Source organism: Trachurus japonicus, chromosome 23 (assembly GCF_045865225.1).
Source record: "Trachurus japonicus isolate A0001 chromosome 23, Traja_1.0".
NCBI lineage: Eukaryota > Metazoa > Chordata > Actinopteri > Carangiformes > Carangidae > Trachurus > Trachurus japonicus.
Genome location: NC_140929.1, coordinates 3,783,020 through 3,807,485, shown reverse-complemented (window position 1 = coordinate 3,807,485; position 24,466 = coordinate 3,783,020). Strand labels below are relative to the sequence as shown.

The window sequence follows — 24,466 nt, the reverse complement described above, 5'->3', positions numbered from 1 at the left end:
GGCAGGAGACACACGACTGTCACTCAGATCTTCAGTCAGAGGAGGCCGTCGCTCCAACAGGGATAGAAACACAGCGCTCTCAACAGGCCGGGGAATCGAACCTACGACTTTCGGCAAAGGTTTATTACAAGAGACGATACGATGTCTGCAACCGTGAGGACAATAGTCTGTCTGGCCGTCTGGCTTTCTGTGTGCCAGGTCAGAGGCTTCCACATCCCTCCAAAGATGAACAAGACCATCCAAGACCTGATTCATCACTATGTGAGTATTTCATGTACTTCAGGTACTCTCGGTACTATCAGTAGTGCTGGTACTGCTCTGTATTGATACTTGTACCTGTGTGTCACTCTCTGTAGCACCACAGACTATTGTAAACTCTTTGTTTCCTCCTCTTTATCTCTCACCACAAACTCACACATGCGCAAACACACTTTTTTTTCCATTCTGCACTTGGGTAAAGGTCAGCTCAGGTTGTGTGTGTTTTAAGCCATTGACACACACATAGAATTTACTTAGACATTATTATTTCAAATTGCATTCATGTAAATTCTAAAGTGATGCATTCAGGGACATTTTTAAAAGAAACTTTTTAATGAATGAAACACCCACATTGTCTTTTGGGGTGCTAGGTGAAATGCTTGGCAGGAAGTATCACTCACATTGTCCCATACGATGGAGTGTCCTTGAATGCACCACCATGTGAAATTCTAGAAAGTGTAAGAGACACTTTTGCAACTTTCACACTTCCTCACAACTTCACAAGCTACTTTTAATTATCAGATGTCAGACTGTCTGACTAATAAAGATTTACTACTGTCCTTTAAAGCACCACTCATCATGACAATGTAAAAGTCATTCATACTGGTAGATTGTTAGATGATTCTTTGTCCATTAGATTTACTGAAGATGCCTCTAAGACTCTCAGCTGTCTGATTACCCTTCAATGCACCACTGAATGCATGGCTGCGTTTATGTGAGACGAGACCTGACAAACATTTGTCTTTTTTGTTTTGCAGAACGTTCCACAAAAGCTGATGTTCACCGGGAGTCCCGTCTTCTCCAGAGAGCTGCTGCTCAGTGGCAAAATGGAGGTAAATAAAAGTCCGGTTTAGATTCTACACAAACAGGAGCGATCAGTGTCTGCGGTCAGTGTGTGTTGGGTTGCGGTTTTATATACGATTCATCTGTTCGCTGCCTTTCAACCTCAGACTCTCTGCTTTTAAAACGATCAAAAAAAAAAGACACTGAAAACAGTCGAGACGGATCATGAGCCTCGAAGACGAAGCTTCCTGTGGGGAGCGTGGGATGTTTTGCCCTGACTCAGGTCTGCCAGGCGCCATTTTCTCCAGTAATAACAAAACCTGGCAACCTCACCCACTGGTAATAAGCTGGGCACCGTCGCCATAGTAACAACAAATAGGTTTCCATGAACCCACAATTTGGCATTTTCACACGATGTTTAAAGGCTTAATTAATATTTATATGTCAAGGTCGTGTAGAGGTTTTTGTGGCTTTGTTTTCTTTGTTTTGCTGCTGCTGCTGCACTGTGCAAATGTTGTGCAACTACTTTCACTCTTCACCAGCAGTGATACAAACAAGCCACTTCATTAAGTTTCATTTACCGAGCCAGTCAAACCACTCAACAAGCTGAAAGTCTTTACATGGAGGTGTTGGTAGTTTGTATAAAAGTAAACATTAAGTATAGAAAGAAAGACGTTTGGTTCAGGTTCAAGACTAAACTTTTTTAATAAAATATTGCCATGTATTGGGTTTTCGGTTGAGTCGGGCCAAATGCGGCTGGTGGTTCAGCTGTGTTCTGGCATTAGTAGCATCAGCGCTTGGATCAAGCTTGCCCCAGTGTTGGCACTATTTTCAGGATTGTGATATCTGAATTGGCCCACATGTGGCTGTGATCCGGTACAGCTGGACACTGTCTCTATATTGATTTAGTTTTCTTACTGAGCTCAGTTCGCCTTGGTGTCCGGAGCAGTCTCTCTATACCTATTTTAAGAGAAAGTGAAACTAAGTGGTGTTTAGCAGACACCTAACAAAACCCTGCGCTCTGGGTTTTCCCACTGTGTCTCTTCCTCACCACAACTAGTTTCATTACGTCTCAGCATTTTTGAATCTGTTCCAGACCAAAGGGGAAACTATTAGAAACATCCAACAAACCAAACTGGACCGTGTTGAAAACTGTTTTATTTTAGGACGAACCCAAAGAGAAGCACAGTGATTGGTCAGTGCTGTTCGACCTGAGCTTCAGACCTGTTGGACGTTCATTCATTCATTTGTCACTCTTAGTGAGTGGCATTCCCCCTCAAGGGCTTAATTTAACCTGTGAAACCACAAAGTTTTTCCACTGTAAGACATTTTCAATGCACCGAGACTTCTTCTGAGTTTGTGAAACCTGAGAAGACAAGATTATGATGAATTTAAATACCTTTACCACTGTTTTATGTTTTTAACAAACACAATATCTATTTTCATGTTTTATTTCTGACCTTTTTCGTGAAGGTTTTGGTTTGAAATTAACCAAAAAAACAGCTACTTACTTATCACCTCTTCATCTCTCCCTCTTAGACAAAAAGAGTGTTTCTGGGCAGCGTGCTGGAGACCTATGAGAAGATCATCAACCACATGCTGAAGGAGCTGCCGACTCCAACTCCTCAGACGGACGCCAGTGTCCCTAATGCTGCTGCTGCTGGGTCACAAGGGAGCGAAGATGTCAAGATGCAGCTCAACTACATCCTGCAGAAGGTCCGGGAGCTGAGGAAACACCACTATGAGGAGCAGGACAAGCTTCTCCAGAGACTGCAGGAACTCAAACACATCAAGGTAGAGAGACATGACAAGGAATTAGGTTAAAGAAGGTCATTGGACTGTAGAGAGCCCTTAATATAAGGCCTGTGGAAGGTTTCTCCACCTCTTCAGGGGCTTTAAGCACAAGTTTCATGTTGGCCCTGAAGTAGATTAAGGAAGTTTTTCGTAGGCGACTCATGGAAAGTTTCTGTAGGTCTGTAGGTAGGGAACTTAAACTTGGACTTAGTAGAGGTTTTAAAGGGGCCCAGAAACAGCTCCTGTAGGTCGACGGTAAAGCTTTCAGAGGGTTTCAAGTGGGAGCTGAGAGGGTTTTATCAGACATATGTAGGACTTGATGAAAACTTTCAGGAAGTCAGGTGTGTAGGTAGGACTTCAGGATGTTGAAGTGAGTCCTGTCAAAGGTTCCTCCATAAACCTTCAATGAGCCTCCAAACTCTGCAGATTCCTTTGTATTCCTACGTAAACCCTTTGTAGGTGTGACTTCACAGCAGTTGTTGTTGGTTTGTGTGGTCGTTGTTATTAATGTCAGATTTCTGTCTCCTCGCAGATGGACGACCGTATCATCCAGAGCAAAGCGCTGTTTGAGCTGCAGCAGCTGTACGCCGAGGCCAGTTCGCTGCCCAACGACATCAGGGTGCAGAACAGGCGTCGGCGGCGCCGTCGTCAAGCATGGAGGGTCAAAGCTCAGAGAGCCAGAGGCTGAAACATGAGGAGATGACAAGAAGAAAACGATCAAAAATGACAATAATAGTAAAACATGAGATAGAATAGATGAGAAAGAAGTCCGAACTAATATACAAACCTCAATCACCTTTGTTTTGTTGAGAAGATGATTTCATAGATATTTATTACAGTAAACCAGCAGCCTAAGCCTAATAGATAGTTTTGTTAAGTTAACATAGTTTAATGATTTAAAATGCTTGATTGATCTGTGAAGGTTTAATTTTTTTCAATCTTTTTTATAAATGAAGCAGAACTTCCTTTCAGTGAAAAGGACTGTTGCTACCTGAGAGAACTGACGATGTTTACAGTACAAAATGCACCAGAGTTTATCACTGATGCTCTTCAGGGAATTTTGTATTTTACTGACATTTTGTAACTTTTCTAAATATTTATTTTGATATTTAAGGTGTTAATTTAATTCTTATAGTTGATTATTTATTATGTATTTATTGATTGGCACATGGAGGCACTGAATAAAACAGAATGAACATGATTTATTTCTGTTGTTTGTTTCTTTCCGTGATTTTTAGGATTCAAGATACATAACTGGGTTTTTGGGACTGACAGTGTTTTTTCAGCTACCGGTCCATTAGCTTCTCTGGATCTTTCAATAATACTACATGCCCAGTTGTTGCATCAATGGAGTTGTTCAAGTTACAGTAAGGCAAATTTGGACAAGAGGCCCTTAAACATGATTTCCTATAAAAAAAAAAAAAGAGGTTCATGTGATATGATTAAAAGCTTGTAGAAAGGTTACATGGAACTTTAGTTTGCTGTTTTCTGAATTGTGTCAAAGTTCAAGAATCAACTTCAGTCACTAATTTGCTCCATTCACAGAACTGGAGTCACTGTGCAAAGCTGCAACATATACTCGGGTGTCATCTGCATACAGTCTGATCGGACTGCTGCACAGATGCAGAATTTGTTTTGCATAGAAACATGAATGACCATGAACTCCTGCTCCGTTTCTAAGTATTTAACTGTTCACACACTCAGACTCTTGGCTGCTGGTGACAAACTGATGCATGCAAGAACAGCTGGTCTTGCATGCAACTAATAATAACACAAACAAAAGCCAGCTCCCCTGCAGGCAGGCACACGGGTGGGTCTGGGTATTTCTGCAGCTAGAAAAACTGCAAAAGCCCACCCTCCCTCCAACCCACAGCTGTCATGTCACTTCCTGTGACATCACTTCTGTTAAGCAGAAGGTCGCCTCGTTTTACAGTAAGTGAAGCTCTTACTTACCCACAATGCTCACTGCTCTGTGTGAGGCTGTGACTTCTAAGAACTGGAGCTGTGCTTCCCCACTGTGAGCCGTGGTGCTGTGTATTTGTGTGTTTGTGTGTGTCAATAAGCAGCCTTAAATGAACCACATAAACAAAAACACAGAGACAAATAAACATATTTCTTTATAACACCTTTTCTTTTATAACTCTCCTCAAAGTAGTAGTTAGGTAGGTAGTTGATGTGGATGTCTTCAGAGGTAATGTTGAGTCATTACATTTCACTATGACTCAGCCTTTGTCACTGTGCTCATTGTCCCACTGCAAAACCCATATGATCTGTGAGGGGTAAGAATCTAAATATCTAAATATCTTAAATGTGCTAAAGTTTTGCAGAGAAACATCATCGCAACACAAAATGAAAAGTAAATTATAAAATCACAAACCACTCCCTGACGATCTCTGTCACTCCTCCTGTCAACAATGCACTGCAACACAATGAATGAATCTGACAACATGCTGTTTAACTTAAAGCAGATATCAGTGGCACGGCCGTTTCGGCTAATGCTGTGTTCAAGGCAGGCTTTTGAAACCGTAAGTTACAGCTTCAAGTCACAACTACGACTTGGTAGCGTTCCAGGTAACCCGTAGCTCGTGTTTTTACCGTCCTGTTGTCTGTGAAAGTTCCCTATAACGGCCACTCGTAACTTCCGACCCGTGAACTCGTACCAGATCGAACTGGTATGACTTCACAGGAAGGAAAAACACAAAGTACGAGTTTCCTTGAACGCACCATGAGTTAGCAGCCCCCGCCCTTGTCAGGCATCAATTGGTCCTCGTGCTACGTCACCACATTCACGCGCATCCCTTGGCTGCACACACAGCCCTTCATGCCGTTCTCTCCCCTCATTGGATAACACTTGTATCCCACAAGGAAAATTTTCTCCTCGGGTTACAGCAGAGCAGAGTGACGGAGAGACTCGTGTTTAGGCTGAAATACTTCATGTAAGTGATTGCTGACGGAAAATAGGACTATTTAGGACTTATATTAACAAAAACATTCCACTGATATCTGCTTTAAACAATATCCTATCTATCCTCGCTATCTATCCAACAAATGTCTCTGTTCAGGTGGGAAATACCTTGAATTCCGACCTGGACCTTAGACTTGTCTCTATTTTTATGCAACAACTCCTTCCATCTGCCCTCCTCTGCCTCGTGGTGAGTGCACATGACAAATGTATGGCTTCATTTCATTTCGAAACTGGACAGGTTGGAGTAGAGTCAGTAACGTTTACAACTCCAAACAATCTACACATTTGCTTAGTTCAAGGTCAAAGTGTTGGGGGGTATGTAATCTGCCCCTGGAGCTGCCTTATGGAAATGGAGGCCACCACAATTTAAAGGGCGTTGGTAGCAAAGTCAAGGTTTGTGCAAATCAGTTCAGTTATTTCTCCTTTAATAAACCCAACAATTAGACAATGGAAAAGACACAACCATAACCCTTTGCCAACATGGCACAATGGTGATGGTTTGTGCATGATAATGATGCGAATCGTATGATTTTGAGTTTTTTTTTTTCCAGTGGTGGTGTGATATGTTAATATATCAGTCTGGGGGTGTTTGATGTGGTGGCAGCTAAAAATGAGAAGCTAGATGTGCAAAGAAGGATGCTGCTATGCCCTCTGGACTTCACTTGGTCTTTGACCACGTGTTCCTGCTGCAGGTGGTAGCTGGGGTGGTGGGTGTCGTGGACAGATGACATGGCAAAGGGCACTTCAGCAGGAAAGCAATGGAAACCATGACTAAACACAGAGAAACACACTAGGAGTCAGCTTTACCATCACCTAGTTCTGTGGTTTGTGTGTTCATATGTGTGTGTGTGTTCATGTGTGTGTGTTTCAGTGTGAGTCAGCATGCTGCAGATGCTCTTGCAACAGGGTTTGCATGACAAATGATGCTCAGCTCTGGCTGCAGGGTGGTTCGATGGATGCATCGGTGAACACACACCTCAGTTCACCTTCTTTTTTGTTTTACGTTGCCAGTAGCATCATGTTTGCTTAAGACCGTGCACATTGGAAAGATCAACGAGTTGCACTTTTGTCTCGGGTGGTAATGATTGGTCTTGCTGCTAAAACAGGACAGTTCCGTAAAAGTAGAAGACTCTACAGCTAACAGTAGCTCTGTAAGCCTGTGGGGGGTTTAGCTAAATGCTAACATGCTCATCTTTACCATGTAGGCCTATTAGTCCTTTTCTACTGCACGTTCTAATTAGCCTCAACTCAGATTTTTTTTGGGAATGGTCCAAACTTGTCAAGAGGACCTGGTACTTCTTTGGGCTATCACTTCCAACCTCTGAACACTGATTGGTTGGAAATAAGCTAAACCGTGCATGCACAACTCTCTACATTGTTCTGTTCTTTTTCTTTTAAACATGTAAAACCGAGATGTGGTGAACTGAGGAGCAGCAGACGTTCCCGTTTGCTTTCCCTCGGATACCGTCCATTTTTGTTTGTGTGTAATGTCGGTAGGCCGATAGGTTTGTGGGTCATTGCTACGAGTGCAAATGAAGTTCCTGGCACCAAAGATGAATCAAGTTGAGTGGAAAGTCACGATATGAGTCTGCAGCCTTGGCAGCAGCTCCGACAATGCTAACACACTTGAGTTTTAGTCAGTTATCTTTCCAAATCTAGCTAATTAGCAGAGACGAACAGGAATGTGATTAGTGTGCCAATGTATTACCACATAATCTGATCAGATTCATGCTGAGTCAAAGTGTTTGAATGACTAACTTGTCACTGCTGATGCTGTTCGCATAATATCAGTTTTTATGTTGGGAGTCAACTTAAAGTAAATGTGACAATGTTTTATTTCCTCTGTGACTCCGGCTGCAAACACAATGAGATGTGTAAAAGCTGCATTTCAAGAGATTTAGTGATTTATGAATGACTTCAGTCATGTTCACAGTGGCTGCAACACTTTAATATGACAACAACACAACTGTGAAATCCATCCAGACAAACAGCTGTTGGGTTACAGACCCCATCAGCCAGGTGGCGCCGGTGGTCCCTGCTCTGTGTGAGGTATACACAATATGGTTTATTATGATTTAACTTAGTTAATTGAGTTTATTTTGGTCCTTTTACAAATACACACATAGATAAACAACAATATATGATTTAAACATAGGCTAAGCAAAAACAATAATTATTTTTTCTCTTTTTCAAGATGATTGAAGCTTATTTTAAAAATTGAGAAAAAACAAAACATGTGTATATTTTACATACAAAAGGCAGATTTTTACAAGCACATTGTTGTTCATAATTTGATTTTGAGTCTATTATCTATCCAAGTGAGTTACATATTTTAATTTCGATTTCTAAATTATTGAGTTTTTATCACATAACGCATAATTGAATGAAGTGTTCAAAATGTTCAAAGTGACAAGATGTTGTCAACAATGTGCAGTCATTTATTTATCTTTATTTTTCCTGCTCGCTGATCTTTTCTAAAAAATAAAAAAAAAAACCCAAAATGTGAAATCAGAATAAATCCAAAGAGCTTCTGTGTGTGTGTGTGTTTGTGTGTGTGTGTGTGTGCGCGTGTGTGTGTGTGTGTATTCAGAAGGAAATGTTTGTCTTGCACGCAGACGCATGCACACACAGTCTCAGATCTCTATCTTAACCACTGAAACAAGATAAAATGATGAGGAGATAAAAGCGAGAAATACTGGAGAAGTTGCAGAGAATTTAAGAGTTTATATTTAGAGTCTCAGTCGGTTTGAGGTGTCAGCGGCACATGAGCTGTTGGACCCCTTAGAAACTCACAACTAATATATATATATAAACGTCTGTTACATGTGTGTGTCCTCAGTGTATACGTGCACAATACAACATGGTGATATCTGCAGACGGACGGAGGCCTCAGACTGATTAGACCAGGGTTGGAAAAGGTCAAAGCTCAACACATGACAAACTATATTAAAACTGTGATAAAATACACTTAAATCCCCTTCCACACCTTCCCAATGTATATCTTAAAAATGTGAAATGTAAACAGGTGACATGGTGTTGCGGTGGTTAGCGCTGCAGGTTCTGGGTTCGATTCCCCGCGGGCCTGGGGTCTTTGTCTATGTGGAGTTTTTGCATCTAGTATACTGCGTCCACAGGTTGTCTTCTACGGTCCACCCACATGCACGCTACAGGTTGAGTGGCGACTCTAAATCGGCCGTAGGTGTGAACATGAATGTGTGAGCGTGTTGGTTTCTATATGTTGTTGCTGTGACACTCTGGTTTTCACAAGTAAAAGTTCAAATCCGGCGTGAAACATTTTGCACAGTTTCATTTACAAGTTGCACGAAGCGATTCTGTTGGATTGAAGTGATTTCACCGTGAACCGCTGCAGCTGCTAACAGGCAGAAAATGAGACCAATTAAAAAGTCTAATTGGAAATAAACTGTGATGCATTCAGAGCCCAGACTGCAGAGTGTTTGATATCTGCACTCGTGTGTGAATGAAACTGTGTGCGTGTTTGTGCATAAAAAAAGAAAAGAAAAGATGATTCAGTTGTTTTTCAAAGTTTGTGTTTCATGGTTTCAGTGAAAATTGCTGAGTGTTCGAGGAGGGAAAAAAAAGCATCATAGTTTAGTGTCATAACAGACAGAGAGAAAGAGAGAGAGAGACTCATTAACATATGAGACAGAACATCACTGTGGCATTTCCATGAAGTTGTGTGTTGTTTCCTGTTGCAAAGGAAGTTCTGAGTGGGTTAACAGCATCACCCCCTCCCCCTCCACTGCCTCCCTCCTCCGCCCCGCCCCCCTCCACACACACACACACACACACACACACACACACACACACTCTGCTGTGTTTCACAATGAGGCAGGAGTGCAGAGGAGAAATATATAGTACATACATTAATATAGGGGAGGCCTGGGATGGTTGTAAGATGGCTCAGTTGTAACACTTTCTAATTTCCAATTTCTCCAATCAGGAACAAGTTATGAATGGGATCATCCCTATGTTCCCCGGGTCCTATGTTCCCCACTTTGTATGGGACCGGGGAACATAGAACCTTATTTTAGAAAAAGGGTCCTATGTTCCCCGCTTTTCCCCAAAAGGGTCCTATGTTCCCCTCTGTGTCCAGACCGGGGAACATGCAATTTTTGGTCCCATACCTGGAAGTGCAGTTGTGACTTTGCAGATTTTTGCCTATTTTTGAGTGAGAAGTTGAGTTGTGACTTTGAGTGAGAAGTGTAATTGTCCCATTGGTTGGGTTTAGGCAATGAAGAAAGAAGTTGGTTAAGTATGTATAAAACATATTTACAATAATCTCTTTTAGTCTAAACACAATTCTCATAAAACTTATGATCGACAAAATTCACTTGCGAGAGTGGAAAATGATTTTTGGGTCATAAATATTAAACCAATTTACTCACATGGTTCTAATCTTCACAGACTCCATGAAATGATGCCTGCCTCCATAATATTGGTCACATGCTAACTTTTTCCTATAGTTTCCTAGAAACAAGGGGTGGGTCATCTTACCCACTGGCTCATCTTACCCCACTCTCCCCTACGCTCCCGTTATGAATCATCTGATTGACTGTGTATCCGCTCAGTTTAGTCCTTCTTCTATATATGAAGAAGTAGCACACTGTGGCAGACAAAGACAGTTTTAGAGGGAAAAATTCATTATTTTGAGGCATGAAAGTATATTTTTTCACTCCATTTATTTTTGTGATAGCATCGCCTGCTTTGTGGTTAAACTCATCAAACTTAAATCATGTTTATTGTGTGTCTATGTAGATATCTTTCATGCAAGTTGTGCTAATGTTTTAGTTGTTAGCCGTAAGGTGCTAGTTCATGGCCACAAGAGTCTGGGTTAGTTGTAACAGCTATTTAGTATGTTAACCTACTCCAACCCAAATTCTAATTGCATTTATGTTTCCTTTGAACTGCAGCCTATAGGTCTTGAAAGACAAAGACGTACGTAAGTGTTAAGATTCAGGTTAGGATAAGACAATGGCCGAAAGTAACAAATATACTTGAGACACCACACACACCTACACACACTTATGTTAAAAAGTGATTCTGTCATCAGCTTCATGAGGTCGAATCGTCACCTAGAATGGTTTTTGTTTTCCAACAGTGTTGAAGGAGTTCCCATGAGGAGTTGATCACCTGTTCGGTCCAACTCATCCCAAACCATCTCAGTTGGGTTTAGGTCAGGTGACAGATAACACTTTGGGTTTAATTTACACTTTTGTGTTTACTGCATAACTCCATATGTGCTCCTTCATAGTTTTGAAATCTTTAGTTTGAATCTACAATGTAGAAAGCGATAAAAATAAGGAAGAACCATTGAATGAGAAGGTGTTCCAAACTTTTGACCGGTTGTGTATATATAGATCTATATTTAGGGTTGTCAAAGTTAATGCAAGGATGATGCATAGATACAAATGAAAACTTGTTTTGCTTTATCCTGACCTTTGACCCCTAGAATGACTCAGGATCAGTCTCAGTCTGAAGCGTCTTTACCAACAGTTTCCACTCTGATGTTTTAATTAGCATTTTTTAAGCTTCATTCAGTGAAACCCACAAGGGTTTTTTCTGGACAGTATTTGTCATTGTTGTTGGTTCATGTTAAATAAAGTTACATTTGTATAAAACAGCATTTTGTCTGTTATTAAAGTTTATTTAGAGACAATACAAATGTGCTATTGATTTGCATTGAAATACTTAAATTTGACTGTATCATATCTGTATCATTGATTGTGTATTTTCTCTGTCAGACCAACATGTGCTCCTTCTCAGAGTAACTTCCTTCATTGTTTGGTGGCAGCAGCCAATCAGGAGCAAGTATCTGATCCGAAAACGAGCTGATCAGCATCTAGGTTTTGATTGGTCAGATATTGACGAACATGATCAAACAGATCATGAGGATGTAACGATCTGAAGCTGCTCACTCAGTCTGTGGTTATAACAGAAGTTGTACAGTTTGTCCTGAGGGTGGCGCTAGAGGAAGAGGTCACAGAGGTCAAAGTAAAACATTGTCATGGTAACAGGGATGTGACTGTGTGGGAGAATTGGTAATTTGTTGATATGAAGCTGCAGTTTGAGCCCAGACTGTGGTGTCGATGGTGAGTTATTGATCTGTGGTGAATGTTCACATGTTCACCTGAAGTCTGTGCTGACACCTAGTGGACAGAGACTGGAACTGCACCCAGAGGCTGAACCACCTGTTGAGCTGATTTATTCTGTAGCTTCAATACACAATCATGATTCCTACTGTTCATGAAGGCATCACGATGATAATTATTGATATTACATAATGTATTAGGTATTTTATCTTAATTTAGAAAACATTGATATCACCACCTGTTGTCAGCACTTCCCTCCTGTACATACTGGGCCTACACATAATTTTCTTAATATCTTAAATTCCCACCTCTTCTCACTGGCCTTCAACTCACCTTGACACCTTCATGATTTATTTTGTTATTAGTTTAGGTTTTATTTGTTTTTGTTTTTACCTTGTTTTAGTGATCGTTTTTACTGCCCCACTTTACTGTAACTGAAAATCCTGCAAGACAGAGTGACCTGACTTTTTATTGTTTATTTGTAAGGCAAGTTAGTTAGTTTTGCATAAAGACACCAAGAAACAGTTATTAATACCACAAAAGCTCAATAATGACTGCTACACCTTGTTCAACTGGCAGTAAAAAGTCTTTATTTGTTATCAAAAGATTAAACAACATTCTGCCACAGTTCATGAATTTGAATAGTTCTGTAAATTGTCTATAATCTTTGCTTTTCACCCTCTTTAGACATCAAACAGTTTTTAAATGAGATAATGTGAGAGGTCTAAATGGGAAATCCTCAGTGTCTATCTGTGTAGTGCAGCTTTAGTAAATCAGGACAAACTGAGTCATGTTTTAACAAAGACATGTTGCTCATTGTAAGAAAAAGAGCACAAGGAGGGAGGAAGTTGTCATAATGATAATAGAGAATCGAACATGTCTGACAATTAACAGATTTTACATTTCATTTTAAACATCTGATCATAAAACTTATCATTTTAAACTAATACTAGCCTATATTATAGGACCTGTTTCCAAACTATAAAACAACAGATCAATAAGTGAAGAAAACATCCAAAAAAATATTTAGGAGAAGCTCAAAAATGAACAAACTGTCACAAAACAGAAATACAATCAAAACGTCAGTAGTGGATGTGTGGATAAACGACTATACATACACTGGTATGTTGTGTGACACAAAACAAGATGTTGATAACCAGGATAATGATGATGATGTGATACATTTACAGCATTTTGTTTCTCTCAGATATTAATCCTGATGGTAACATGAAAAGAAGAAAAAGAATTTAAAGGCTGAAAAAAAGAGGCGGAAACAAAATGTATAACTAAATGATATAGAAACAATAATTTTAAAAAAGCATCAGTTCAGTGAATGTTACACTGTGGTTGATTAAAAACTGAATTCTGATGATCAGTCTAATGAGAAAAGAATCAAATATATTATAAAAGACAAAATGACCGGTGAGCAGGTGTAGAAGCAGGTTGACTGTAAAATATGATAATGAGTTTAAACCATCATGATAGAAAAACTAACGTCCCTGAACATCACAGACTGATCTTAGTGGGACACATTTTGATATCAGTGGTTTTAGCGTCACCAGATTGTCCAACACTGAATAATGGGAAGAGTTTCTCAGTGAAAGTTTCTCTGTGAGAGCAGATGTGAGTCATGTCTTCAGGGTTGTAGAAGGAAACCTCCCCCATGTCGTAGTCCAGCTGGATTCTGATCCTCCGGAGACTCTTCTTCACTGTCGCAGTCTTACCATCACCATTAATGTATTTTCCATCACGGTGATATAAAAACCAGATTCCATGTTTTGGTGAAAATGAACACTCTCCCTTCCTGTCAAATGACTCTTTAACCAAACCCACAAACCAGACAGGATGATCTCCCACCTCCACCTCCCAGCTGTGTTTCCCTGAGCTGAAGCCCTCAGAGCCCAGAACAGTGATATACCTAGAGAATCTCTCTGGATTGTCAGGAAGCTGCTGCTGTTTGTCTCCACGTCTCACACTGGTCAGATCATCAGACAGATAGAGGTCGGGACTTGCAGTGTTTGGGTCCAGGATGACAGGAGTGAAGTGGACCTTCTCCTTGATCTTCTCCCAGACTCTGAAGGACAGGTTGCCCAGGTGTTTGGCCACATCTGTCAGAGCTCCTGAGAGCAGCTGTGGATGTGACAGTGAGCACTGGGCTCTGGCTCTGGTCTGAGTGGCTTTATAGCTGCTGAGGAACGGGACCTTGTGTTTCTGCAGCTCTTCTTCAACAGCACTGATACTGTCTGACAGAGAGGAGATCTGCTCCTGGATCTTCTTCATCTCTCTGCTCATAGTCTTCCACTTCTGCTCCTCTTCCTCCCTCAGAGCTGCCAGTCTGGACTCCTCTTCCTCTCTCAGGAGCTGGTGGAGCTTGTTGAACTCTGCTCTGATCTGCCCTTCAGTGGACAACAGCTGCTTCTTGGAGTGTTCAATCATTTCATTGTATGTTTCCTCCACTTGTTTGTATTTGTTCCTCTTGTCCTGCAGAGACTCTAAGTCAGATTTCATCTGCTGCTTCAGGTCACTGACTGCTTCTTCTACAGGAACCACCTTGTGACTCTGGTGGAGAGAAAACTCACAGACAGGACAAAAAGCTCTTCCTTCGTCTTTACAGAACAATCTAGGCTCCTCTTCATGTTTACTACAAAGCAACATTCGTTTTTCATGTTGCTTTTCAGTCTCTGATCCAGATTTCTGTCTCTCAGCAAATGAATCAGCCAGATCCTTCAGTGAAAAGTTCACTGGTAGATATTCCTTTGAAGATTTCCTTTTACAAATGGGACAGTTTTTGTTTTTAGCTTGTTCCCAGAACTGTTGCAGGCAGCTTGAACAGAAGCTGTGGCTGCAGCTCAGAGACACAGGATCTCTGAAAGTCTCTGAACACACGTGGCAACTCAGGTAATTTTCAAAGAGAGCAGCTTTCTCAGCCATTTCAGCAAAACTCACCGAGTTACTGAGTCCTCAGCTTTCCTCTTACAGTCCTCTAACCGTGTGTTTTCCAGTAGAGATCTGACACCCTGTAATGGCGTCTGAGCTCCGATCAACACTGTCAGATTTACTTTCACTTTCCTTCACCTGTGTTATTACGTACATGTCACCTGTACACACTGTCATGTTGTGTTGTCACCAGCAGGTGGAGCTATAGACACGTCCAGTGGAGCTGAACATTTTACTTGAGTCACAACTTCATTTCCTTTTCAAGACTCAACCAGTGACACATCGTGTTTAATTTTGTAATTCATGAATACAAATGATTTTTAAATGAGACAAACAATGAGGTTTGTGGTAACATGACTGACACAAAACCAGTTTGACAAGGTCTTTTTTTCCTTTTCTGTCACTGCAGCAGTTTTTACATTATTGTTATATTCATTCAAAGTCATGTGGATAATTTTTCATTCATTGGTTAAACATGTTTCATTTTTGGTCCTCTTTAATGACATCATCACGTTGCACCCTATTCTTCTTCTGCTCTGGTTTAATGACAATGTGTATGGAGCCACAAACTGTTTATCTGGAGGAGCTTCATTTCTAATATTCGACAACCACATTTCAATGAACATCTACTGACATTGGCATCATGTATTCAGTGTCAAAACCAACAAATTTCTCTTCTTTTTCTTCCTCATCAGGTGTACGTATGTGTATTATTAAACCATGTTTAGGCTCAGACTATAATTGTGGCAGAAAATAATCAGAAAAAGAAAATTAAATCAATAATCACATTTATTTGTAAGGCAATTAATCATCAACTAAAATTTCATGATTGTGACAGCCCTAACCACACATACAGCAATTAGTTAATTTTGCATAGACACCAAGAAACAGTTATTAATACCACAAAAGCTCACTTAAGACTGCTACACCTTGTTCAACCAGCAGTAAAACAGTATTTATTTGTTATCAAAAGATTAAACAAAATTCTGCCACAGTTTATGAATTTAAATAGTTTTGTAAATTGTCTATAATCTTTGCTTTTCACCCTCTTTAGACATCACACATTTTTAAAATAAGATCATGTGAGAGGTCTAAATGCGAAATCTTCAGTGTCTATCTGTGTAGTGCAACTTTAGTAAATCAGGACAAACTGAGTGATGGTTTAACAAAGAAAAAAAAGGACAAGGAGGGAGGAAACAGAACTTGTCATAATGATAATAGAGAATTGAACATGTCTGACTAACAGAAATTTACATTTCATTTTCAACATCTGATGATAAAACTTATAGCACCTGTCTCCAAACTATAAGACAACAGATCAATAAGCGATGAAAGCATCAAAATATTAACGAGAGGCTCAAAAACTTAAACTGCTCATCAACAAACTGTCTCAAAACGGAAATACAATCAAAACGTTGTGGATGTGTGGATAAATGACTCCTATGTTGTGTGACACAAAACAAGATGCTGATAACCAGGATAATGATGATGATGATGTGATACACTTACAGCATTTTGTTTTTCTCAGATATTAAACCTGCTGGTAAGAATGGACATGATCAAAATAAAAACCAATTTAAAGGCCGAAAAAAGGAGACAGAAACAAAATGTATTTTAAACAGTGTGATGATGTTTTAAACCATCATGATAGAAAAACTAACATCCCTGAACATTACAGACTGATCTCAGTTGGACACATTTTGATATCAGTGGTTTTAGCGTCACCAGACGGTCCAATATGGAAAAATGGGAAGAGTTTCTCAGTGAAAGTTTCTCTGTGAGAGCAGATGTGAGTCATGTCTTCAGGGTCGTAGAAGGAAACCTCCCCCCTGTCGTAGTCCAGCTGGACTCTGATCCTCTGGAGACTCTTCTTCATTGTCACAGGTTTACCAACACCATCAGTGTATTTTCCATCACGATGATCTAAACACCAGAATCCATATAAACACTCTCCCTTCCTGTCAACTGATTCATTAGCTAAACCCACAAACCAGACAGGATGATCTCCCACCTCCACCTCCCAGCTGTGTTTCCCTGAGCTGAAGCCCTCAGAGCCCAGAACATCATTATACCTAGTGAATCTCTCTGGATTGTCAGGAAGCTGCTGTTTTGTGTCTCCTTGTCTCACACTGGTCAGATCATCAGACAGCTGGAGACGGGGATGTGCAGTGTTTGGGTCCAGGACGACAGGAGTGAAGTGGACCTTCTCCTTGATCTTCTCCCAGACTCTGAAGGACAGGTTGCCCAGGTGTTTGGCCACATCTGTCAGAGCTCCTGAGAGCAGCTGTGGATGTGACAGTGAGCACTGGGCTCTGGCTCTGGTCTGAGTGGCTTTATAGCTGCTGAGGAACGGCACCTTGTGTTTCTGCAGCTCTTCTTCAACAGCACTGATACTGTCTGACAGAGAGGAGATCTGCTCCTGGATCTTCTTCATCTCTCTGCTCATAGTCTTCCACTTCTGCTCCTCTTCCTCCCTCAGAGCTGCCAGTCTGGACTCCTCTTCCTCTCTCAGGAGCTGGTGGAGCTTGTTGAACTCTGCTCTGATCTGCCTCTCTGTGGACAACAGCTGCTTCTTGGTGTATTCAATCATTTCATTGTATGTTTCCTCCACTTGTTTGTGTTTGTTCCTCTTGTCCTGCAGAGACTCTAAGTCAGATTTCATCTGCTGCTTCAGGTCACTGACTGCTTCTTCTACAGGAACCACCTTGTGACTCTGGTGGAGAGAAAACTCACAGACAGGACAAAAAGCTCTTCCTTCGTCTTTACAGAACAATCTAGGCTCCTCTTCATGTTTACTACAAACCACCAGTTGTTTTTCATGTTGCTTTTCAGTCTCTGGTCCAGATTTCTGTCTCCCAGCAAATGAATCAGCCAGATCCTTCAGTGAAAAGTTCACTGGTAGATGATCCTTTGAAGATTTCCTTTTACAAATGGGACAGTTTTTGTTTTTAGCCTGTTTCCAGAATTGTTGCAGGCAGCTTGAACAGAAGCTGTGGCCGCAGCTCAGAGACACAGGATCTCTGAAAGTCTCTGAACACACGTGGCAACTCAGGTAATTTTCCAAGAGAGCAGCTTTCTCAGCCATTTCAGCAAAACTCACCGAGTTACTGAGTCCTCAGCTTTCCTCTTACAGTCCTCTAACCGTGTGTTTTCCAGTAGAGATCTGACACCCTGTAATGGCGTCTGAGCTCCGATCAACGCCGTCAGATTTACTTTCACTTTCCTTCACCTGTGTTATTAAATATCACCTGTACACACTGTCATGTTGTGTTGTCAACAGCAGGTGGAGCTACGGACACGTCCAGTGGAGCTGAACATTTTACTTGAGTCACAACTTCATTTCCTTTTCAAGACTCAACCAATGACACATCGTGTTTAATCTTGTAATTCATGAATACAGATGATTATAAATGAGACAAACAATGAGGTTAGTGGTAACATGACTGACACTAAACCAGTTTGACAAGGTCTTTTTTTTGTCACTGCAGCAGGTTTTACATTATTGTTTTATTCATTTGAAGTCATGTTGATCTTTTTCATTTACTGGATAACCATGTTTTATTTTTGGTCCTCTTTTAATGACATCATCACGTTGCGCCCTATTCTTCTTCTGCTCTGGTTTAATGACACATGAGTGGAGCCACAAACTGTTTATCTGGAGGAGCTTCATTTCTAATATTCAACAACCACATTTCAATGAACATCTACTGACATTAGCGTCATGGATTCAGTGTCAAAACCAATAAATCTCTCTTTTTCTTCTTCATCAGGTGTATGTAGTATGTGTAGCCTATTATTAAACTATGTTTAGGCTCAGACTATAATAGTGTCTTAAAATTATCAGAAAAAGACAATCAAATCATTAATCACATTTATTTGTAAGGCAATTAATCAACTAAAATGTCATGGTGACAACCCTAACCACACATACAGCAATTAGTTAGTTTTGTATAAAGACACCAAGAAACAGTTATTAATGCCACAAAAGCTCACTAAAGACTGCTACACCTTGTTCAACCGGCAGTAAAACAGTATTTATTTGTTATCAAAAGATTTAACAAAATTCTGCCACAGTTCGTGAATTTGAATAGTTCTGTAAATTGTCTATAATCTTTGCTTTTCACCCTCTTCAGACATCACACATTAAAAAAAAAAAAAAAAAGATCATAGGTCTAAATGAGAAATCCTCAGTGTCTATCTGTGTAGTGCAGCTTTAGTAAATCAGGACAAACTGAGTGATGGTTTAACAAAGAAAAACAAGGACAAGGAGGGAGGAAACAGAAATTGTCATAACGATAATAGAGAATCAAACATGTCTGACAATTAACAGAAATTTACATTTCATTTTCAACATCTGATGATAAAACTTATAATTTTGAACTAATACTGTATTATAGCACCTGTGTCCAAACTATAAAACAACAGATCAATAAGTGAAGAAAGCATCAAAAAAAAAGAGAAGCTCAAAAATGAACAAACTGTCGCAAAACGGAAATACAATCAAAACGTCAGTATAGTGAATGTGTGGACAAATTACTATACATACACCGGTATGTTGTGTGACACAAAACATCAGTGCAGTGAATGTTACACTGGTTGATTAAAAATTAAATTCTGATGATCAGTCCAATGAGATATGAATCAAAGGTTTATAAAGACAAAATGACAGGTGAGCAGGTGTAGAAGCAGGTTGGCTGTGCAGTGTGATGATGAGTTTAAACCATCATGATAGAAAAACTAACGTCCCTTTAACGCCACTTTATGAAATAACTAATTTTCTACCTCACAATGTAATAATGATGCATTTTGTAACAATCTGCCACATTTTGTGATAAAAATCTTGAACGCAATATGTAATGAACTTTGCCACATTTTGTTATAAGTTGTTACACAATGCACCAAATGATTACATTTTCTTCATAAAAAAATGTGCAACACCTGCATTTTGTAATAACTGATGCAATGTGTAACAACAAAATGCCGCAACGTTTATTAAATATTGTGTTCAAGAATTTTATTAAAGAATGTGGCGTTATTACATTATGAGGTGAACATTATCACATTATCACATAATGTGGCGCTACAGGCCCTGAACATCACAGACTGATCACAGTGGGACACATTTTGATATCAGTGGTTTTAGCATCACCAGACTTTCCAATATTGAAATATGGGAAGAGTTTCTCAGTGAAAGTTTCTCTGTGAGAGCAGATGTGAGTCATGTCTTCAGGGTCATAGAAGTAAACCTCCCCCTTGTTGTAGTCCAGCTGGACTCTGATCCTCTGGAGAGTCTTCTTCATTGTCACAGGTTTACCATCACCATTAATGTATTTTCCATCACGGTGACAAAAACACCATACTCCATGTTTTGGTGAAAGTATACACTCTCCCTTCCTCTCAACTGACTCTTTAACCAAACCCACATTCCAGACAGGATGATCTCCCACCTCCACCTCCCAGCTGTGTTTCCCTGAGCTGAAGCACTCAGAGCCCAGAACATCATTATACTGAGTGAATCTCTCTGGGTTGTCAGGAAGCTGCAGCTTTGTGTCTCCACGTCTCACACTGGTCAGATCATCAGACAGCTGGAGACGGGGGTCTGCAGTGTTTGGGTCCAGGATGACAGGAGTGAAGTGGACCTTCTCCTTGATCTTCTCCCAGACTCTGAAGGACAGGTTGCCCAGGTGTTTGGCCACATCTGTCAGAGCTCCTGAGAGCAGCTGTGGATGTGACAGTGAGCACTGGGCTCTGGCTCTGGTCTGAGTGGCTTTATAGCTGCTGAGGAACGGCACGTTGTGTTTCTGCAGCTCTTCTTCAACAGCACTGATACTGTCTGACAGAGAGGAGATCTGCTCCTGGATCTTCTTCATCTCTCTGCTCATAGTCTTCCTCTTCTGCTCCTCTTCCTCCCTCAGAGCTGCCAGTCTGGACTCCTCTTCCTCTCTCAGGAGCTGGTGGAGCTTGTTGAACTCTGCTCTGATCTGCCCTTCAGTGGACAACAGCTGCTTCTTGGAGTGTTGAATCATTTTATTGTATGTTTCCTCCACTTGTTTGTATTTCTTCCTCTTGTCCTGCAGAGACTCTAAGTCAGATTTCATCTGCTGCTTCAGGTCACTGACTGCTTCTTCTACAGGAACCACCTTGTGACTCTGGTGGAGAGAAAACTCACAGACAGGACAAAAAGCTCTTCCTTCGTCTTTACAGAACAATCTAGGCTCCTCTTCATGTTTACTACAAAGCAACATTCGTTTTTCATGTTGCTTTTCAGTCTCTGGTCCAGATTTCTGTCTCCCAGCAAATGAATCAGCCAGATCCTTCAGTGAAAAGTTCACATGTGGATGATCCTTTGAAGATTTCATTTTACAAATGGGACAGTTTTTGTTTTTAGCTTGTTCCCAGAACTGTTGCAGGCAGCTTGAACAGAAGCTGTGGCTGCAGCTCAGAGACACAGGATCTCTGAAAGTCTCTGAACACACTCGGCAACTCAGGAAATTTTCCAAGAGAGCAGCTTTCTCAGCCATTTCAGCAAAACTCACCGAGTTACTGAGTCCTCAACTTTCCTCTTACAGTCCTCTAACCGTGTGTTTTCCAGTAGAGATCTAACATGCTGTAATGGCGTCTGAGCTCCGATCAACACTGTCAGATTTACTTTCACTTTCCTTCACCTGTGTTATTAAAAGTCACCTACACAGTCATGTTGTGTTGTCACCAGCAGGTGGAGCTATGGACACGTCCAGTGGAGCTGAACATTTTACTTGAGTCACAACTTAATTTCCTTTTCAAGACTCAACCAATGACACATCGTGTTTAATCTTGTAATTCATGAATACAGATGATTTTAAATTGAGACAAACAATGAGGTTTGTCGTAACATGATTGACACTAAACCAGTTTTACAAGGTATTTTTCTTTTCTGTCACTGCAGCAGGAAAGGAGGTTCATGAAAGTCTGGGGGAGTATTCACACCAAGAAAACAAGTAAAAGCATGTGTGTCCCACAGTCGCTCAATCATTGGATGAAAATTATCGGCGGGATCTTGCATAAAAGAGTACACAATGAGGGTCATGCATGCGTTCATCACTGCCCTTTGAAATTTGTCATTCCCAGTGGACATGCACCTTTCGTCACTTGCACAACCTCCTGATTGTACATCGTCAATGACATAGATGTGCAAGACGGGTGTGTCCTTTCCAGCATCTGTTTCCTTCTGACCAAATATGGAGGAGGCAGCCTGTTCCTTCTGTGCTCCATGTTGACCCACGGCTCATTTTGGCCGCCACGTTAGCACGTTGCTAACGAGAGATGATTTCCGCATTTTGCATTTGGTTTGGAAAAGGTTCAGATTGCATTCACACCACAAACGAATCGTACCAGGGTTTGTTTTGTACTCTGCTTCGGACCAAACAAGCAAACCGAGTCCCAGCTGAAGAGGTGGTCTCGGTTTACTTGTTTGTTTAGCACCAGAGATCGGTGGTTTGTATTCACACCGACCCAAAGGTCTACACTAAGGAAAAAGTCAGTTTCAAGTGAACTAAATGCCCTGAGTTAAGGTTTACTTTAAATAAAGACAGTTGCACAAAATACCCTTAGATGTCCTTAACAATCCCATAAAATACTAACTTAAGTATTTAAGGGTTCCTCTTTATCTTAGTCTTATCCGTAAGGCTTCTGACTCTGAACTGTGACATGATCAGTGAAGGAAATACCTTGCCTGTCCTGTAATAAAAATTTGTCAAAGGGATTGTGAGTGTGCTGGCTTTCCTCCCATTTTCAGTGAAGGAAATTAACAGAATCCCTCACCTTTAATGATGAGAAGTCAATATGACATCACAGATCTGACCTGGGGTCAGTTTTACTGTAGTTGGATCCTGTACCACTGATGCACGTCCGGTGGTCACATGTCCGGTCAGTCGTCAAAGTTGATTCATGTTCACATACCAGAGGTGAAGGACAGGAAGTTCCTGTGGAAACAAAAGGAAGACGACACATTGATACCGGCCTCTAATTGACAATAATATAACAACAAGGTATCAGCAGTAAATAAATCTCCATGGAAACACGAGAACCTCACCGCCGTAGCTCCTGAGAAACTGAAGTGTCAAAAACTGGAACTTCCTGTTGCACTTCAGCTTTCTGTTGAATTGGTTCATTGACATGAGAAGATGAAAACCTCACAACACAACAGAAGTGATGGACCAAAGGCTAATGACTACTGCTAAGCTACCAGTCCATGTGATCATGTGATATCGATAACCAAACAAACTCAGCTTATTGTCAAACCCACTAACAGGAAGCTGTCTGCACAACTTCTAAAGTCAAGAAGAAGAACAACTAAAGGCCCCAGACCGGTCCCTTGCTTTATTGTGTCCCCAGACTGGTCCCTTGCTTTTCTGGATTTGTAGCATGTTTCTGTCTTTGCAGGTGTCTTCTCTCTTTTTCTCCTTCAGCTGATCGACCACTGGGTGCAGCAGCTGTTTACAACCAGCAGGAGGCAGCAGAGCATGAACCTGAAATAAAATGCTGCATGTCAACTTTTTCACACTTTTACACTTCACAGCAAAACAAAACAATGAAAGCTGTCACTTTGCTGCAGTGATTAGTTCCAGTCACCTGGACAGGTGCAGCAGCAGCAGCAGCAGACGACACCTGCTGCAGCTCCTGTCCTGACGTTTTGTTCTGCACAGGTTTGACATTGGTCACATTTCCCAGAGCTCCGTCTGTCCGTTCGTCGTATTAATACTTTCATGCTCATTATTATTTACAGCTGGTTCAATAGACTCATGTCAGGTGGCGAATAACAGAGATCAGACCGAGAGTGTGTGACAGACGGTTGTATGATGAAGAGAGACGCTGAAAATAAACTGACCTCTGGCCCGACAAATCTGACACCGTCTGAACACACACACACACACACACACACACACACACACACGGACACGGACACAGACTGAGTTTTCCATTTGTCCTGAACTCAGAGACCCTCGGTGCAGATCCACCAGCGTCTATATTCAATTATACAGACAGAGTGTGTGTGTGTGTGTGTGTGTGTGTGCGTGTGCATGTGCGTGTGGAGGGGGTCAGGTAGAGCGACAAGTTTCCATGCCTGGTTTTATATTTAGAGGTTTAAACTGTGAGCAGAAGGTGAAATGTTGGAGAAGACAAAGAGTGTGAGGGTCAGAAGCTTCAGTGAGTTTCACACTGAAGGTTCATTCACTCTGGTTCTTCTGATGGGACCAGAACCGGGTCCAGTCTGGAGACAACTGGTGCCACAGTGGGTTCACACTGGGAGGACTGGTGTGAGGTTGAGATGTTGTGTTTTGGTTTTCCAGCTGGTTTAGATCTTAGTTCTCTGTCAAAAAGAAATGGTTAAAATCCTTTAACCCTTTTGGATTGAAAAAGGTTACAGTGAATAGTTCAAATATAAAAACGACATGAGTCTAAACAGGCAACATAAACAATGTCAGAGTAGTAAATGTCATTGTTTATAAGGGTTGGGACCTCTAATCTAATAGATATTTCATGTGTTTTGTGGTTTACAAAGAGTTTTATGAGTTAGAAAGGTTTTTTAAGTGAGTCTTATTGTGTGTCTTATTTAACTTTAGACGAGTTGAAATCAGTG

General features: G+C 40.9%; 4 protein-coding genes and 1 long non-coding RNA gene across 5 annotated transcripts; 1 reads left to right on the top strand and 4 right to left on the bottom strand.

The window, feature by feature from the left end:
• Positions 1 to 3,880, top strand: LOC146962349 (interferon gamma-like). The gene is made up of 4 exons (XM_085768963.1): positions 1 to 261; positions 1,017 to 1,091; positions 2,581 to 2,835; positions 3,368 to 3,880. Exons 1-4 carry the CDS (start codon positions 142 to 144, stop codon positions 3,521 to 3,523), a joined length of 606 nt encoding a protein of 201 aa, XP_085625089.1. The 5' UTR covers positions 1 to 141; the 3' UTR covers positions 3,524 to 3,880.
• Positions 3,881 to 13,373: 9,493 nt separating this feature from the next.
• Positions 13,374 to 14,974, bottom strand: LOC146962348 (nuclear factor 7, brain-like). The gene has a single exon (XM_085769027.1). The coding sequence runs from the start codon at positions 14,839 to 14,841 to the stop codon at positions 13,417 to 13,419; it is 1,425 nt and encodes a 474-aa protein (XP_085625153.1). The 5' UTR covers positions 14,842 to 14,974; the 3' UTR covers positions 13,374 to 13,416.
• A 1,336-nt stretch (positions 14,975 to 16,310) lies between these two features.
• Positions 16,311 to 22,968, bottom strand: LOC146962345 (uncharacterized). Its single transcript, XR_015035042.1, has 3 exons — positions 22,919 to 22,968; positions 22,648 to 22,808; positions 16,311 to 16,384 (listed from the first exon to the last, which is right to left on the bottom strand). It is a non-coding gene; the product is annotated as an uncharacterized LOC146962345 (long non-coding RNA).
• LOC146962347 (nuclear factor 7, brain-like) lies at positions 16,511 to 18,186 on the bottom strand. The gene has a single exon (XM_085769028.1). The coding sequence runs from the start codon at positions 17,930 to 17,932 to the stop codon at positions 16,520 to 16,522; it is 1,413 nt and encodes a 470-aa protein (XP_085625154.1). The 5' UTR covers positions 17,933 to 18,186; the 3' UTR covers positions 16,511 to 16,519.
• LOC146962346 (nuclear factor 7, brain-like) lies at positions 19,909 to 21,454 on the bottom strand. The gene has a single exon (XM_085769025.1). It carries the CDS (start codon positions 21,366 to 21,368, stop codon positions 19,944 to 19,946), a length of 1,425 nt encoding a protein of 474 aa, XP_085625151.1. The 5' UTR covers positions 21,369 to 21,454; the 3' UTR covers positions 19,909 to 19,943.
• Positions 22,969 to 24,466: the final 1,498 nt, after the last annotated feature.

Coding starts and splice junctions, on each gene's coding strand:
- LOC146962349 (XM_085768963.1), top strand. CDS start 142: ATGTCTGCAACCGTGAGGACAATAGTCTGTCTGGCCGTCTGGCTTTCT. Junction 1,092..2,580: donor TGCTCAGTGGCAAAATGGAG/GTAAATAAAAGT, acceptor TCTCCCTCTTAG/ACAAAAAGAGTGTTTCTGGG. Junction 2,836..3,367: donor AGGAACTCAAACACATCAAG/GTAGAGAGACAT, acceptor GTCTCCTCGCAG/ATGGACGACCGTATCATCCA.
- LOC146962346 (XM_085769025.1), bottom strand. CDS start 21,368: ATGGCTGAGAAAGCTGCTCTCTTGGAAAATTTCCTGAGTTGCCGAGTG.
- LOC146962348 (XM_085769027.1), bottom strand. CDS start 14,841: ATGGCTGAGAAAGCTGCTCTCTTTGAAAATTACCTGAGTTGCCACGTG.
- LOC146962347 (XM_085769028.1), bottom strand. CDS start 17,932: ATGGCTGAGAAAGCTGCTCTCTTGGAAAATTACCTGAGTTGCCACGTG.